The 15,044-nt window shown below is 40.8% G+C and overlaps 1 protein-coding gene across 1 annotated transcript in view; it reads right to left on the bottom strand.

Annotated features, from left to right (window-relative positions):
- Nucleotides 1–13,908, bottom strand: part of ZDHHC17 (zinc finger DHHC-type palmitoyltransferase 17) — a 71,214-nt gene extending 57,306 nt beyond the window's left edge. The window contains exon 1 of the mRNA XM_059815948.1: nucleotides 13,845–13,908. Within this exon, the coding sequence (XP_059671931.1) occupies nucleotides 13,845–13,907 (63 nt within the window). The 5' untranslated portion in view covers nucleotide 13,908. The remainder of the gene's footprint in view (nucleotides 1–13,844) is intronic.
- Between the last annotated feature and the right edge of the window lie 1,136 nt (nucleotides 13,909–15,044).

Below are 15,044 nucleotides of genomic sequence, written 5' to 3'. Positions count from 1 at the left end.
AGTGCCATGAGCAGAAATTTTGTTTCTTTAATCTGTACCTGGAAACACTTTTAAACACCTTATGAAAGGTTTTTAATTAAGATTCCAACTTCCACTTAGTTATTAAAATGAGCGATCAACTTTTTACAAATATATCTATATATATACACACACACACACTAGACAAATATTTTTTTTGAGATAAAAATAGCCTGAGTCAAGACAACCATGCTATAATACACCTAACCTTAATAAGGTTTCGCAGTCACAAATCCCCACCACCTTCTCTCCCGTGAGGCATATGTTGCCCCACTAGCTTCAGTGACTACGAGACATATTAGGGCTACGGAGACTTCCTATTACAAACATGAGGAGGTCTCCCCATTTCTCACATTCTCTCAGCTGTGCAGTAATTACTGCAAAAGGAGCTGTTGGTCACACTGAGAAGCATTAGTAACTTCTTACTGTGTTCAGTTGTGGCTAGTGAGCCAAAGTGTTTTCTAGCTTCCTGCAACATTAACCAGCTCTCTGTTGACTGCAATGGGAGTTTAAATACTGAGCTTGCATGCAGACAAGTAAACTCTGCTCTCTAACTCTCTTAATCTGGAGCTTACTCATCTCAGCTGTATAAACACAATACCTTCTCAATAACTGGATGCTGGTAATCAAATTTTTTACTTGCCCACCATTATTAAAGGAACGGGAATAAGCATTAAAAAAAGCAAAAAATAATGATGTTTATATCATCCCTTTCACACAACTTTGAGTATTGTAAGTTTTGCTGTCACCATTAGGCTTTTAAGTTCTCACCTAAAACAGGAAAGAATGAATCTCCTCTAAATTCATACACCCTCACACAAATTTTAGGAAAACAGTTAAAATTCTTGAAACTACTATGATTTTTTTTAAACATATAACAGATTGATAATAAAGTAACAACATAACATTTTGAACCTAGAACACAGACCACATTCACAAATGGCTTCAACAATATACCTATGTGTTAAAATATTTTTCCTTTTATGATGAAAACATTTAGTTCAGGAAAATTTAATTTTACAATGATGATCCACTGTTAAAAACCATTAACAGCTAATTCAAAGATGAAAAACTAACTGAAATCCAATTTTTTTTTTTTTTTCTATTTTGATCTCTACTGACAATGGCTCCTCCCCAGCGGAAAGTCAGGAAAACTACATAGTAGGTAGTAGAGCAGAGGCCCGATTTCACCGATTTACAATAAGCAGGTTGCAAACACTGAATCTCTACTCACTTCATCCTGTTTCAAGTGATTTCCAAGCGTGACTTGAGCCAAATTAGCAGTTTACCACTGCTAAAAGAGAAAGGTCATTTCTCTGCCCACTCTCCCCCACTGTTCTTGGCTCCATGCTCCTGCTGCCTGACTCAGGATAGCTTCAGTACTCGGGGCTGTGGTCAGAGGGAGCCCAGTGAACTCATTAGAGGGGAAAAAATTTAAAGAAGAAACAGAAAAACCTGATTCTTTTACTAGGACAGCAAGTTGAATCTGTTTCTCCTGTGAAAAGACAGGCTCCAGAGCCGCTGGTAGAGGGAAAGCAAGTGAAGGGATGGTAGCAGGAACATTTTGGCAGCTGCCAATTATTAATTTCCCTAAGTAATCATAGAACAACACACTCCAGCTTTTAAATATTCAAGGAAGTCAGGCTGACAGCATGAAGAAAACTACGCTACTTCTAGAAATTGGCAGAGTTTGTTGGCTTGGAAGGCTTCAAGAGAGACAGGTTTTATTTATAAAAATCAAATTTGGTTCCCCAATTACTACCAAGGGTCACTCTTTCTAGATGAGCTTCCCACCTCAGCGGCTATCCTTTGACAGTGCCCTAATCACTCATCTGCATCTGTGAAGAGTTTGTCATTACTCATTAGTCACAAAACATGCAGACTGCTTGCACAGATGCATAAGTAATGCAGGGTAGGAAAAAACTCAGAAGAGTAAGAATAAGTCTAAAAAAACAAGAAGTGTTTTGGAAAAAAAGAAACAACATGGTAGAAGAAAAAAGGAATCTCCTCTGGAAAACAGGACCATTAAGATGGGGAAATAGAAGATAAAGCAAAATATGAATAACAACTCCAAAGGAAAAAAGAAGTGCAGGGGAGAGGGGAAAAAAGTAAGCACAGCTCCTAAGAATGAGCACTAACAATACCAGCATTCCCAATCAGTTCTCTTCATAACCAAATGCACAGTAAAGTTATGCCCATTTCCCCTCAGTACTCAAATCTTTTAATCTTTTCCAATAAAAAAGCCAAAATGAAATAAGCTTAAGGAGAATTCTGAGAACAGTATTCATAGCAAAAAAAAAATTAAGAAGTTAGGCATGAAAGAATAAGATGACCAAGACTGAATTAATCTGAGATAGCAATTTCATAATTTGCAATTATATATAGCAGGAGGATATGACTGGGTCAATATGCCTGCTTGGACATAAGGAAGGGAGGAAAATACTGCTGCTTACAGCTGCTACACATGGCTCTGGTAGGCAGGAACAGATGGCTGGGACTGCTTTTCCTTTAACGTTATGCAATATTGCTGCAAAGAAGCAATACCATGATCAACGTCAGCCAGTCAAATTCTGAATGGTGACCAAAATAATTGACACTTGAAGAGAAAATACAAAGAAGTTCTAAAATACAAGTGTAGAAATAAAAACATTACCTTCCATAAAATATTGCATACTATTGCCTTTGTTTCTTAATAAAAACAGAAGCAATCATAATATTCTTTTTTTTTAATTGATGACTATACGATTTCCATATCTGGCTGCAGTCAAAAGAATCATGATAAAATTGGAAGTGACTGCAACTAAGCACACTATTTCAGGGAAGCTAAGTACTAAAATAATCCTCATGCATGTGTGTTGTATTTAACAGGGACTATTGAAGGTTAATATTAAAGAATTCCTTCCCCCGTATTTGTGTATTCAATTTCTTTGTTCTTCATTTGTTAGAATATAGTGCTTTTTAGTAAGCTTTCCCAATTTTCCTCTTACTTTTTAAAAAGTGCAAGAATGTGTTCAAGTTCATTTATAGTAACTTGCATATTACAAACACCCACATTAGTTTATATACACATAAATACAAGCCACTCATGCACTAGCATTAATAGAAAAAAGCTCACAAAGTAAGCACAAGCAAATCAATTCATTGGATTCCTAAAAAAGATACTGCTGGTATTTAACATTTTTTAATGCAAGTTCCTCTTCTAAAGTCTACGATAACTTTCCTACCCCTTCATCTAATTCTGCAACACAGAAAGTCACAGAAACAGGGGCTAAACTGACCATGTCTTAATTTTAGAGAGAATCACATTTCATTCTTTACAGGCATAAGAAGAAAAGCTTTTTCTTCTCTAGAAACAGCACTAAAGTGTAGGGTGAAACCAGTAATAGCTAATCTAACTGTTGACTGTCATCAAGTGGGAGCAATGTGAACCTTCTCACATTCGCATGAAGTCCTAGCCAGAAAAAAAAGAATTCTGCAGGGTTGTATAGGTTCATCAGTTTAAGGAGCCAGAGCCTTCAGCAGCTATAAACTGTTAGATTTTCTGAACTGGGTTGATGCATATACACCTTCAGTTTAGCTAATACATGCTAGAAAACTTCCATCTAAACCAGGTTACATTCTCCATGAGAAAAAGTATGCAATACCACTTTTTTTTAAATCTTAACTGGTCATGTTATGTATCAAAAAAACAGTTCAGTGTTTAGCTTGCAAATATATACTATCAGACTCGCCTTACTTTGACCCTTGAAACTTATGCTGGGATTCTCCCTGACCCCAACTATAGCACTAAATTACACAAAATGAGTATGACATGACAAAAAACCCCCTTCCATTCAATGCCAATTCTGTCACCGTTTTCTGCTACTTTTCACATTTGACAGCATCCTGTGAAGTCTGTTTGGTTTCCCTCCTAAATTTTTAGCCTATTTGCACAGTTTCTTGACACACCAATAGAAAAGATGCATTTATGAAAATCCCTGGAGAAGCTAATTATAGAATACACACACAGTGGGAAAAAATCTGTACTTAATACTCTCTTTTTTTTTTTTTGAAAGCAAGTTGCAGTTGAAATTGACAATGCTTTCTTTAAAAAGCGGCAAAATAGATTGAGAAAAGCCTCATCTCAAACATAATAAAGTAGTCCTTTTGCTGATAGAGACTTCCACCCACAAGCAACAATCAGCCATCACACAGAGATAATAATCCCGCTTACTCTCCAATGTAGATCTAATTTTTTACATAACAAGTTAAAGATGCTCAACCAGAGCCCTTAATCCAACCACTCTATGCAGAGGTCAGAGATCATGTGATTTAAGGCACAGCTGGTAACGGTAAGTTTTGTTTCTTCAAAGCAAGCATCCACAAACTATGGACTGCTTTCTAGCCATTTACTTACAGATGCTCCTAAATTGTACAATGTTGTACTTTAAGAAGCAAGAGCTTTACAAGAAGGCTTTCCAGAAGGCCTTGTATTTGCACACATAGCATCACCAGCAAGTGTGCAACAGCTGCATTTACTAGCATTTGTAGAGGTTAAAAAAATTAAAAGCTTAAAATATTATGGTTTAAAGCTTTTGTTTTAGTCAGCAACTTACATTAACATGTACACACATCTTTTTTGGCTTCCTTTTCAAGAAGCATTGCATTGTGTTCTCAGCCAAAATCTCCAGATTTCAAACAGATATAAAGCTGTATTTCTTTCCAAGTAATTTAAACAGGTCTAGGTCTCAAAGTGTATGAGCTTACAGACCTCTCAACATAAAAAAAAAAAAATCCCTGAGAGACCTAGCCTTAGTAGTCAGTCATCATGAGAGTAACTTAAAATAATTATGCATTTCACTCTTAAAAAGTGCTAAATTTCAAAAATGCACCTACGTATGTATCTAGCTCAATCCTGATCCTCAACTACTTGGAAAAAAACCCACACTCTTTTTTAAAATTCCCTGAAAAGGATATTCTGAAAATGCTTTTTCAAAGATCAAGATTAATTGTTCAACTTTCAAACCTGGTAACATCACATATTTGAAAAAAGTATACTGAAGGTTCTGCTTTATTCAGCAAGTATTTGCCAAAGCAACACTCAAACGTAAATTATGCTGCTTATTAGATGTATAGCTAATTCACCTCTGAGGCACAATGAAAAAATTAAATCAAGAATTAGAGCACTGGCAAGTGCACATGACAGAATGAGCAGTCAGTCTAGCTATGGACCCTCTTTTCTCCTTAGCACATACAGAAAAAAAAAGAAAGTTAGTACAAGTTACGCTCAGTCCTCATGGAAAACTTCAGTTCACCATTCCCACCACAATCTTGAACCAGCAAAGGGAGCTTCAAATCAATAGCCAACTAAGCAAACTCTCATTCCCACTTATGATAAACACAGGCTGATTCATCTACCACAACTACAAACTGCACGAAAGGTACTTCTAGTAATGCTGATAGTCAATTTTCTGCAGTGTATGAGAGAAAGTCTAGTAAATCTGTGGTCTGACAGTTAAGAACAGTCTCACTCTGCCCAACTCCTAACCTTCCAAACTTCATCACTCCAGCTTATCCTCTACCTTCTGTCAGTACTGCAGTGCACTTGATCCTACAATGAGTAGGTTTAGTGAACTGGCAGAGAGTTATTCCCCATTTTTTTTTTGTATGGGATGAATTTCCTACTGATTTACTTCCCCGAACTGGTTCATTCTAGGACCAGACAAGTATCACTGGCAGATGCATGCAGCTGAAAGAGTTTAAAGGTAGGTTTACAACTAGAGCTTACAACTAGAGTTGTAGGTAGCTACAACTGTCCTCCTGTCAGAAGGTGTGGTCACACTCACGGTCTTGGCTGCACATTCTCCATTACCTCTTATCAGTTCTCACAACAGTGCAGTAATGGTTTCAATTAGATCACGTCACAGACTCACTAAGTAAGAAGTACCCTCATTCTGGCCACACAATTGCAAGAGCTAATCCCAGGAAGGGTAAGGGACTGTGTCTGGGTTCCACCATGGCTTTAGACCAGCTTAAACTCAATCCCAAAACCACATCCTTCAAAGCCAGCAACACAAGTATTTTCAAAGCACACTCTGATGTCCCTGTCTTGCTACTGCGCTCCATCCTTCTTGAGTCATCTTCATCTTCCCCTGGTCTTGAGCAGCCTTCCAAGCTCTAACCACAGCATTCCCACTACCTCCCCCTTACAGAAACAATCAAGGAAACACTTCTAAAGACCTCAGGGCATCCTACAAGTGTAGGAAGAAATTACTAGATTTCAAAATTGCACAAGACAAATTGCAGTCTAATGTTACACCATGTACTGGGCATGACAGGCCTGAGGGTTCAAGTCAGCCAGACTTCCTCTGACTTCAGAAAAATCTTTTGACTTTGTTCTGCAGTCTCATTTGTAACAGACCCCAGTGTTTCTCAACTACAGGCATGCTATGAAAGTCAAATCTTTATCTCATACTGTCTTTGAAAAGCAGCAGAGGACAGTGTGTTTGCCGAAATATCAATTACTGAGGCTGTACCCATCTAAACATGTCAGTACCAATAACAATATTATCTCGGTTTCAAGCAAACAGCAAACAAACATTTTCCTCTGTCATTCCCTAAACTGGATTCTGCAAAGTTAAAATGTAACCCTCTTCCACATTTATAATGTCTCATTACTTTCCTGAGCAAACAGGTAAACAAAGTGAAACAAATGTTGTTGAAAGACTAAAATTCTGTGAAATCTGACAGAAATAAAGTCTGTGCTTAACAAGTAAAGGCAAACTGAGTCAGCACAAATTCAGGTCAAACCAGACATTCACCACTGATGCTTTAAGAGGAGCTGTTTCAAAAAGTTAAAAATCAATTACTGCCTAATCAGAAGAAAATATGTAGAGGAAAAACAGTAAATAGTTGAAATCTATTTCAAGCATTTTACTACATGCCTAAGCAGCTACAATGTTACCACTGAGAAAAAGCCTACAGTGGTCAAAACCTGCATAGTTTACAAGGGAAGTGAGAACAACTGTAAAAAAAATCTTGTTAAAATGGCAATAGAAGCATTGACAGTGAGCATGACAAATTAGAAAAACACAGAAAACTGGAAGGCAAGCAAAAGGGTACAAGACATCCCTATCCCTAGAAGGGCAAGCAGCACCCTAACAACAAAAGAAATGGACAAAAGTTGTCAAGATTACAACATAAGAATGATAGACCTGACAATAAAAACACAAAACCACAAGATTTGAAAGTGTTCAGTAAGTGCAGAACAAAAACAGCTGAGGAAAAAGCCAAAAACTTTAAATCATATCCTGTTGCCATGATAAAATGCTTTCTAACATAACAACAAAATATTGTTAAACTTCTTTAAAGTACAGATTGTTTAGGTCAACCATATAGTCCAGAAGAGGTAAATACTGTTTTTCAGTAAGCCTGAAGAAACTCCAGTGATCTGGATAAAAGATAACATGGGTGATAAATGGTTACTATTTTAAGTTATTGCTGGCTTTTCTAAGTTTGATATAGAATTAAGAAAAAAGCAAAGACTAGTAATGCTAAGCACCATGGTTTCACAGAAAAATAAACCCAGCACTTTCAGTTGATAAAGAAGTAATAATGGTCAAACACAGCTAATGTCCAAAGTGTTTGATTTAGCATAGTCTGATATTTTGCTTAAGAAATTAGAATACAAAGAAAGTTATGTGGTCTATCTTGCATGTATTAAAAACTAGAGATGAACAAGCTTTATTCTTATGATTCGTTTTGTGACTATTATACGCACTGTCCTAGTTAAGGACCAGGCTGGCCAGAAAAACCTCTCTTGCTCTTTTCAGTAGCTCACATTTTTAAAACATCAAGGGATGGTCAATATGAAAATACCATTGAAAGGACACTAAGCATCCTACAGAGCTTGTATTTTGACACCACCCTATTTCATGGTTGTCTGCAACCTAGGAGTAAACAACAGTTAGAACAAAGTTTTACAGTGAAGGGAGAAAGGTGGATAAATGATACTCTGTTTCTGATACAATGTAGCCTATATTACTTGAGGAAGGTTGGGACAGGCCAGAATAAGATTTCTAAAATACCAGCAAAAGCAAAGTCGTATCTGAAATGAAGACCCATCCTGGAAACTATCCAGAAAACACTGAAAAGACTTGGAGGTGTTATAATCATCTGGGCATAACCTTCCAGTGTGACCCAGTTCCCAACAAGACCAGTATGATCGTCTATACATATGGGGAATGCTGAGTAAGAATGCGAAAGTTGCTTTACTACCACAACTGGCCCTGGTGTAACTACTAGAACAGTGTTCTGTTCTCAAGTTCACTACTACAACAACTGCTGCACTCGGAGCAATGCCATGAAAACACTGAAAGAATGAAAGAACACATCTTAACGACAGACTCAAAAGGGTCAGTAGGACTGCAGAGCATAACACCAGTGTAGGGATCTGATAATCATCAGCATATTAAATAAATACAGACAGACCTATATTTGGATAGGTATCTCTCAAGACATAATGAACAGAAACAAATTAAATTCAGACTAGAAACAGGTTTAAGTCTTAAACAGACTAATTAAATTTGGGGGCAACTTTCCCAGCTATACAATATTATCTGTTACTATAGTATTTTGTTGTTTTGTTTTTTTTTTTTACTTTATAAGTAGTGTCCTGATTATAAAAATAATTATTTCCTTAAAAACCCTCAATGCTTGCATTAGAGGGATGGATTAGATCTGCAGTCCCCTCTGGCCTCAAACTATGAAGCTAACCATGGTACATGAAGCAAGACTCAACCTTCAATATTAAGCATGCTAATCTGTCTGAGACTTCATGTTTCTGTCCTCCTTTTTAAAGTAATACAATAAACATTAACTGATCTTTGAATGAGCTCACAAATGTAAGCTTAGTCCCTGGAGTGATCCTGACTAAACTACAAACTAAGTCCTGTATCTTTACAGGACAATTGAGAACAATCTGCACCCCAATACGGCCCCAACAATATCAACAGAATTCCACAGGGAATAGAGTCAGATTGTAAAATCAGGCCTTTTACTGATATTTTAAACAGAAGAAATTACAGCCAAAGCTATCTACAATAAGTTTACCTATTTTCTTCACACTGCCACCAAGGAATCAAGGAGATATCTTGCTTCTAACTTCCTAGGTAGTTACAAATTGAACCACAGGGACAGAAACAAAGATAAAAATTAAGGCTTCCAGCTAGGATAATTCCTGCCAGAGCCCACAACTCTGGGAGAATTTTCTTCCAACTTTGCAGGAAGATTTTTCTTTGACTTCAGAGTAAGCCAAAAAAATAAGAAAAACCCCCAAAAACCCACAGAATTCCACAGCCAAGACTTTTCTAATGCCAAAAGAGATCTATAATAACCAGTAACTTCCATCTGTCTCATATATCCCACACAACCTAACAACACTGGTGAATGCACTACATAGCAGTAACAAAACAGACCTTCCTCCTCGGTAACAGTTCTTACCATTTAGGTAGAGATGCAGCCCTCAACAGCTGAAATACCTTTGGCAGTTCAGGCCATATTAGGCTACACCCCAAGAATATTTTCCAAGCAAAAAGGAACAATAAAACCAAAATCCATTTCCTAAAGATCCCCCCCCTTCTTGGATTTCAAAGTAAAACATCCAAGCCTATCATCACCTACCACAGAACAGTCAGGAAGTTGTTCTTGTTTAGAAAATCCAAGGAATTTAAAGTCAGAAGGCCTATTAAAGTCATTTAGTCAAAGGATAACAAGTACAAACAGTATGACTAGCATTCCCATACCAGGGCTACACCGTATAAATGGAAGCAGAGCTTGCCATTGTAACTGTCACCAGAAACCTGAACATTGCGAGAAGGAAACAAACCAGCACAGACTGTTCAGTCCAGTGTTACTGTGCCACTCTCGGGTGCTCTGCATCTCTTATAATGGGGCTATCATATCACACTGTAGGGCAACCAATGCCATGTCCACCCCGAGATCTGCACCCACAGGACTCCCTCTCTTTGGTCATCCATGCACTTCACAATCCTGCTAAAAATTCACATATATGAAAGAGGTGGTACATGACTCAGAATCAGAGTCACCCCAACGCAGTCTACACTCCTCTATATTCATGGATTTAAAATACCACCCCATTATCCATGTGCAGAATTCAAAAGCTCGCATTTGGTCTCTAGAAAGATGTCCAAACTCAAGCTGAAAACATTAAGAGCTGGATAATCCACTACTGCCCTTCTATCTTCATTACAATGACTACTCACCCTCATGGTTTACCAGTTGTGCCTTTCAATTTGATCCCATTCAGTTTCACTTCCCAGACACTGGATCTTGTTAAGTATGAAATGAATAAAGCACTGCATCTCAGTAAGAAAGTGGGGAAAAAGGGGCTTCTCACTGTTTCTGATAATGCGAACAGAGTTTCTTCAAGCCTTTCACTGTAAGGCATTATTAAAATAATTCCTAACTCTTTTCCACACTCTTGATTGTTTCACAATGACTTTTAAAGACAAAACTTCATTGTTAGTATTACCACACGCTCAGCCAAAAATCGTCTCTTTGTTCCTAATCAGTAAATCACCTTTAAAAAAAAAAAATCAATCAAGGAATGTATTACATATTCTTTAAGCAGAGCATTACACTGGGAGCTTCTGCTGAACTGCTTGTTCATGTTTATATCCTACCAGTCAATAAATTTCAGGATATAATCCCATGCTTATGTTCCTTATCTTTAATGCATTACTTTGAATATGGCTACACTAAGGTGCACTTTGTTTTAATAGCATAACTTCACATGAATTCTAGATGTTTTTGTACACTTGTTCTGTCCTCCCTGCTTAGTACCTACCCACCTTGTTTGTCTGCAAGTTTTATTAGTGACAATTTTGTTATTACTTCTAAATCATTCATGAAAAAAAGTCTTGAATCTAGTAGATTAACTCCTCTAAGACTTTCAGGAACAGTGACATTCAGGAATAATTCTCTCTAGCAACTATATCCAAGATATATCCATTACCCAGCAGTTCTCCATCCATTTATCACATACTATAAGATCATTCCATGAGTGCTACATGAGTAATTGATGTTATTTGTTGTACTACACCACTACAGTGATCTTTATATGCTTTGCTGTTCCACTAGTAATCTTAAAACAATACTAGTAGAAAACAGCGGGATGCACACTGTCATACTAAACTGAACTTGTGATAAGAAGAGACAATAAATATCCTTTGAAACAAGAGTCTATTACATAAGTTTGGCTTGCTTTCATGTGGGAAGGAGGGAGGACCATGAACTCAGTCAGCAAGATACCACACAAAACCCACCAAATTTCCTAGAACATTCACATTTTCAGCAGCGTTTCTACCTCTTCTTACCAAAACTACATGAGTTACTTTAAGCTGAGCCTTTCACAAATAAACAAACAGATCTTCCGGTATTTAAGTAATTTTTCACTATTCCCAAGACCATCTTTCCTCCAACTTCAATACTGTGTTCATAATATCTAATGGCAAAATGCAAAGCCATAGAGCCCATATAAAAACAAACACTTCCCTTCCAAAAAGCCCCTCAAAAAACTTTGAAAGTAATCCAAATTAGTCAAAACAAAAAGACAGTAAGAAGCAAAAGTCTCATGTAAAAAAAAAAGCACAGAAAAAAATCTGAAAAAGATGCATGACAGATCACAGTAGCATGAAATGTAAGAAACTGGGAAAGATTTTGACAGTCCTATAAAAAGCACCAGCTTTATATGTATACAAATGTAAGATCTGATTATATGCTCCAACATCACCACTTCCATAAAGACATAGTGCTATTTTCTTAAAAAGTGGAAATCACTGAGTATTAAGGCCTCTGACCTTCAAAAATGACTGAACACAGATGCACTACATTGTTCAGTGGGCATGTGTGTGACAATATAGCTCTGCTATGGTACAGAATCCTCAAGCTTTTAACAGACACTCCAGAAACGCTCTTTTAACAGTCTCACCACCAACATTAAAAACATCCTTCTCTTTTAAAGCTTATCCGCACAAAGGGATTTTAAGGACTAAGGGAATACCCACTGAAATCCATGTAAATACTACCCTGTGAATAAGACACAGTCAGATACTCAGCATTTCCAGAAAAATCAAGTAAAAAAACGCTCAAGACTAGTTAGACAAGTGATATTTATTGCATATTAAAAAGATTCAGGATGGTGTTACAGCATACACTATACATTAACTTCCTTCCTCATCTTTCGTACATGCACTCAACTTTATACACCAAAGGAAGAATATAAAATTCTACCAGATTGCTTAACTAGTGAAAATCACCAATTTGAACTGAGACTTTTTTGTTCACTATATAGTAATTTCTCAAAGTTAATTTAACAAATACTAGTCTTCAATCCTTAAAACACAATGTTTTTTTAACAGCCCGCAGACGCTTTTTATCTCATTTCATAGTTTTAGACTGCCTATCTAAAGTTTCCACAAGTTAAGAACGTTTTCTTTCAAAGAACATCAACATCCAGTCTGGATCACTACTGAAAACTTCTGTCACTTCTGAATAAACATCAGACACTGAAAATGAGGGTACTTCTCCAGTTAGTCTGAAGAAATATATAGTATCAGTCTTCACACATCACTTAAAAAAAACAAAAAAAAATTTAAGAACACACCAAGACATTTATTTGGGGTGCATCGCTTTGCTACTTAACCTTCAGAAAAGACAGGTCTATTTTAAAGTCGTTAGTGAGCACAGTTTGGAGAGATAAAGAAGAGTGGGTAGAATACACAATCACATATAGAGGCCTATAGAGCCTCTTCAGTCATTAAGAAAACTAAAAGTGTCTTTAAGATGTTGTTTAAGGAAAAAGAGTGCCATATGTTTAGCAAAAACTGGAGCCTGGCATATGCATTAATCTTTTTCGTAGGCTGAAAAATCAATTCTTACAATCCTTAATGTATCAGGTGATAAGTCCACATGTAAAAGGTTTTCTAAACTGTTTAAAATACATTTCAAAACCATCATGCTAGTCCTCGAGAATGCACACATGCTGTTGACAAAGGTGGGTCGCACAAAAGAAGAGCGGAAATATGACATGAAACGACCTCTATGTGTTACCTGTAAACATTCCTCCCACCGCCTGGCCAACACAGTGGAAAAGACAGACCAGACCGTTTGCTTTCAAAATAAACCCCACGCCACCCAGGGAGCGCTAGGCTGGATCGGACCAGGCCCGACCTGCAGGCAAGCCGCAGGCCAGTGCTCGCAAAACGCAAGAGGAAACATTTATTCCTCCTCCCCCGAACCGCTCCCCCCAGGCTGCGGGGCCGCAGCCCCCCCGGGGCGGTGGGGGCGGGCGCCGAGCGCGGCTGGGCACCGAGCGCTGCTGCTCAGGGACGCCGGTGCCGCGACACCACCCCGGGGCGGCTCTGCCGGCGGAGGGGCGGCTGGGTCGCAGCGGGCCGGCGGGCAGACGGGCCCCCGCTGCCTGCCTCACCCCCCGAGACCGGGGCCGGGCGAGACCGCCGCCGCCGGGAAGGACGCCAGAGCAGGGCCCGCGGCGGACCCTGCCCTCCTCCCCGCCAACGGCAGCTGCATCCTCCTCCCCGCCTGGCCGCCTCCCTGCCGCGGCCCGGCCCGGCCCGGCCCGGCCCAGCCCTGCCCACCCCGGCCCGCCGCCGCGCACACCCAGGCCGGCAGCGGGGGGCGGCGGCGCACCTCCCGCCCTCCACGCACCCCGCCCGCTCGCCTCGCTCCCCGCCTCCCGCCGCGGAGCGCGGTCCCGGCCGTGCCCCGAGCCCGCGCACCGCCGCCGCTCGGCGAGGTGCCCTCACCTCCGGGTGCAGGATGGGGACGCAGCCCGCTTCTTTCTCATACTCCTCCAGAGGCGCCGCCATCTTGGTGCGAGCCCACCGCCCGCTGCATGCCGGGTAATGCGCGCGCTCCCCGCCGTACCGCCCCTCTCGCGGCCCGCGCTCGAGCGCGCGCGCCGCCCCGTGGCGCCCCCGGCGGGGGGAGGGCGCGCAGCCGTGGGGCGGCTCAGCCCTCGCTGAGGGGACCGGGGGAGGCCCCGGCTCTTCCGTCCCCGGGCGCCCCGTCAGCGCCGCCGCCGCCCGCTGCCGGAGCCCGGTCGCTCCCCGACGGTGTCGGCAAGGGCGGTGCCGGGGAGCCGCCTCCGCTGGGAGCGCCGGGCGGCGGCGCAACGGGCGCTAACGGGCCTCGGAGCCCCGGCAGCGGCCTGGGGAGGAGCCTGCGGGCGGATTTCAAAGCAGAGGGCCGCAGCTGGCGGATAGCGGCACGGCAGGGCGGCCGCCCTCCTCCCTGGGAGGCTCGGGGCTGTTTTGCCACATCTCCAGGGGAGAGCTCCCTGGTTCCCTGCCCGTTTGCCCACCTGCCTTCCCACAGCCGGTCCGTGCCCACCTCTGCCGGGTAGCCCAGCCTTACGGGGCCCCCTCCCCTTCAGGCTGGGGCCTGCAGGCTTCTCGGGGCCCCAGGACGGCTGCTTTGAGGCAGGCAGCCGCCAACCGAAGAGACAACAAATTTTTTGCTAGCAACTTTGTTGTTTGGAGGAGCATGTTACTTTTTGGAGATACCAGTATAAGTGCTCCTGAAATTAGTGTTCAGTATGATTTACGTTTTGGGAGATACTTGAGCTTAATTAAGTTCGTAATTTGAAATGAGAGGAAAAGGAGAGCTCCCCTGTACGTTTAATGTTGATTTGGTTCCAGACTAACGTTTTTCCAGTGTTCGTTGGAAGTTACCTTTATGCCTACTAGGTAGCAAAGAGAGCATGGGAAGAAACCAAGAAAGTTTTTATAAGGTTTTCACTCTCAGCTGCAAGAAGAACGTTTGAAACCCCCTAACAGTTCTGAGGACATTTGGAAGGGATTCCTTCCAACCATTTGTACCCAACTGAACTGGTGAGTTCTTACGTCCTGTCACACACTCTATCCAGATGGCCAAGCTATCTGCTGCAGATTCGGGGTCAAATTACATTGTGAGGGGAAACAGGTTTTGTTCTGCTTAGTTTGTAA

This window comes from Gavia stellata, chromosome 4 (assembly GCF_030936135.1).
Source record: "Gavia stellata isolate bGavSte3 chromosome 4, bGavSte3.hap2, whole genome shotgun sequence".
NCBI classification, from domain to species: Eukaryota; Metazoa; Chordata; class Aves; order Gaviiformes; family Gaviidae; genus Gavia; species Gavia stellata.
Note: the sequence above shows the minus strand (reverse complement) of the source record. Positions and strands in the feature narration are given on the sequence as shown.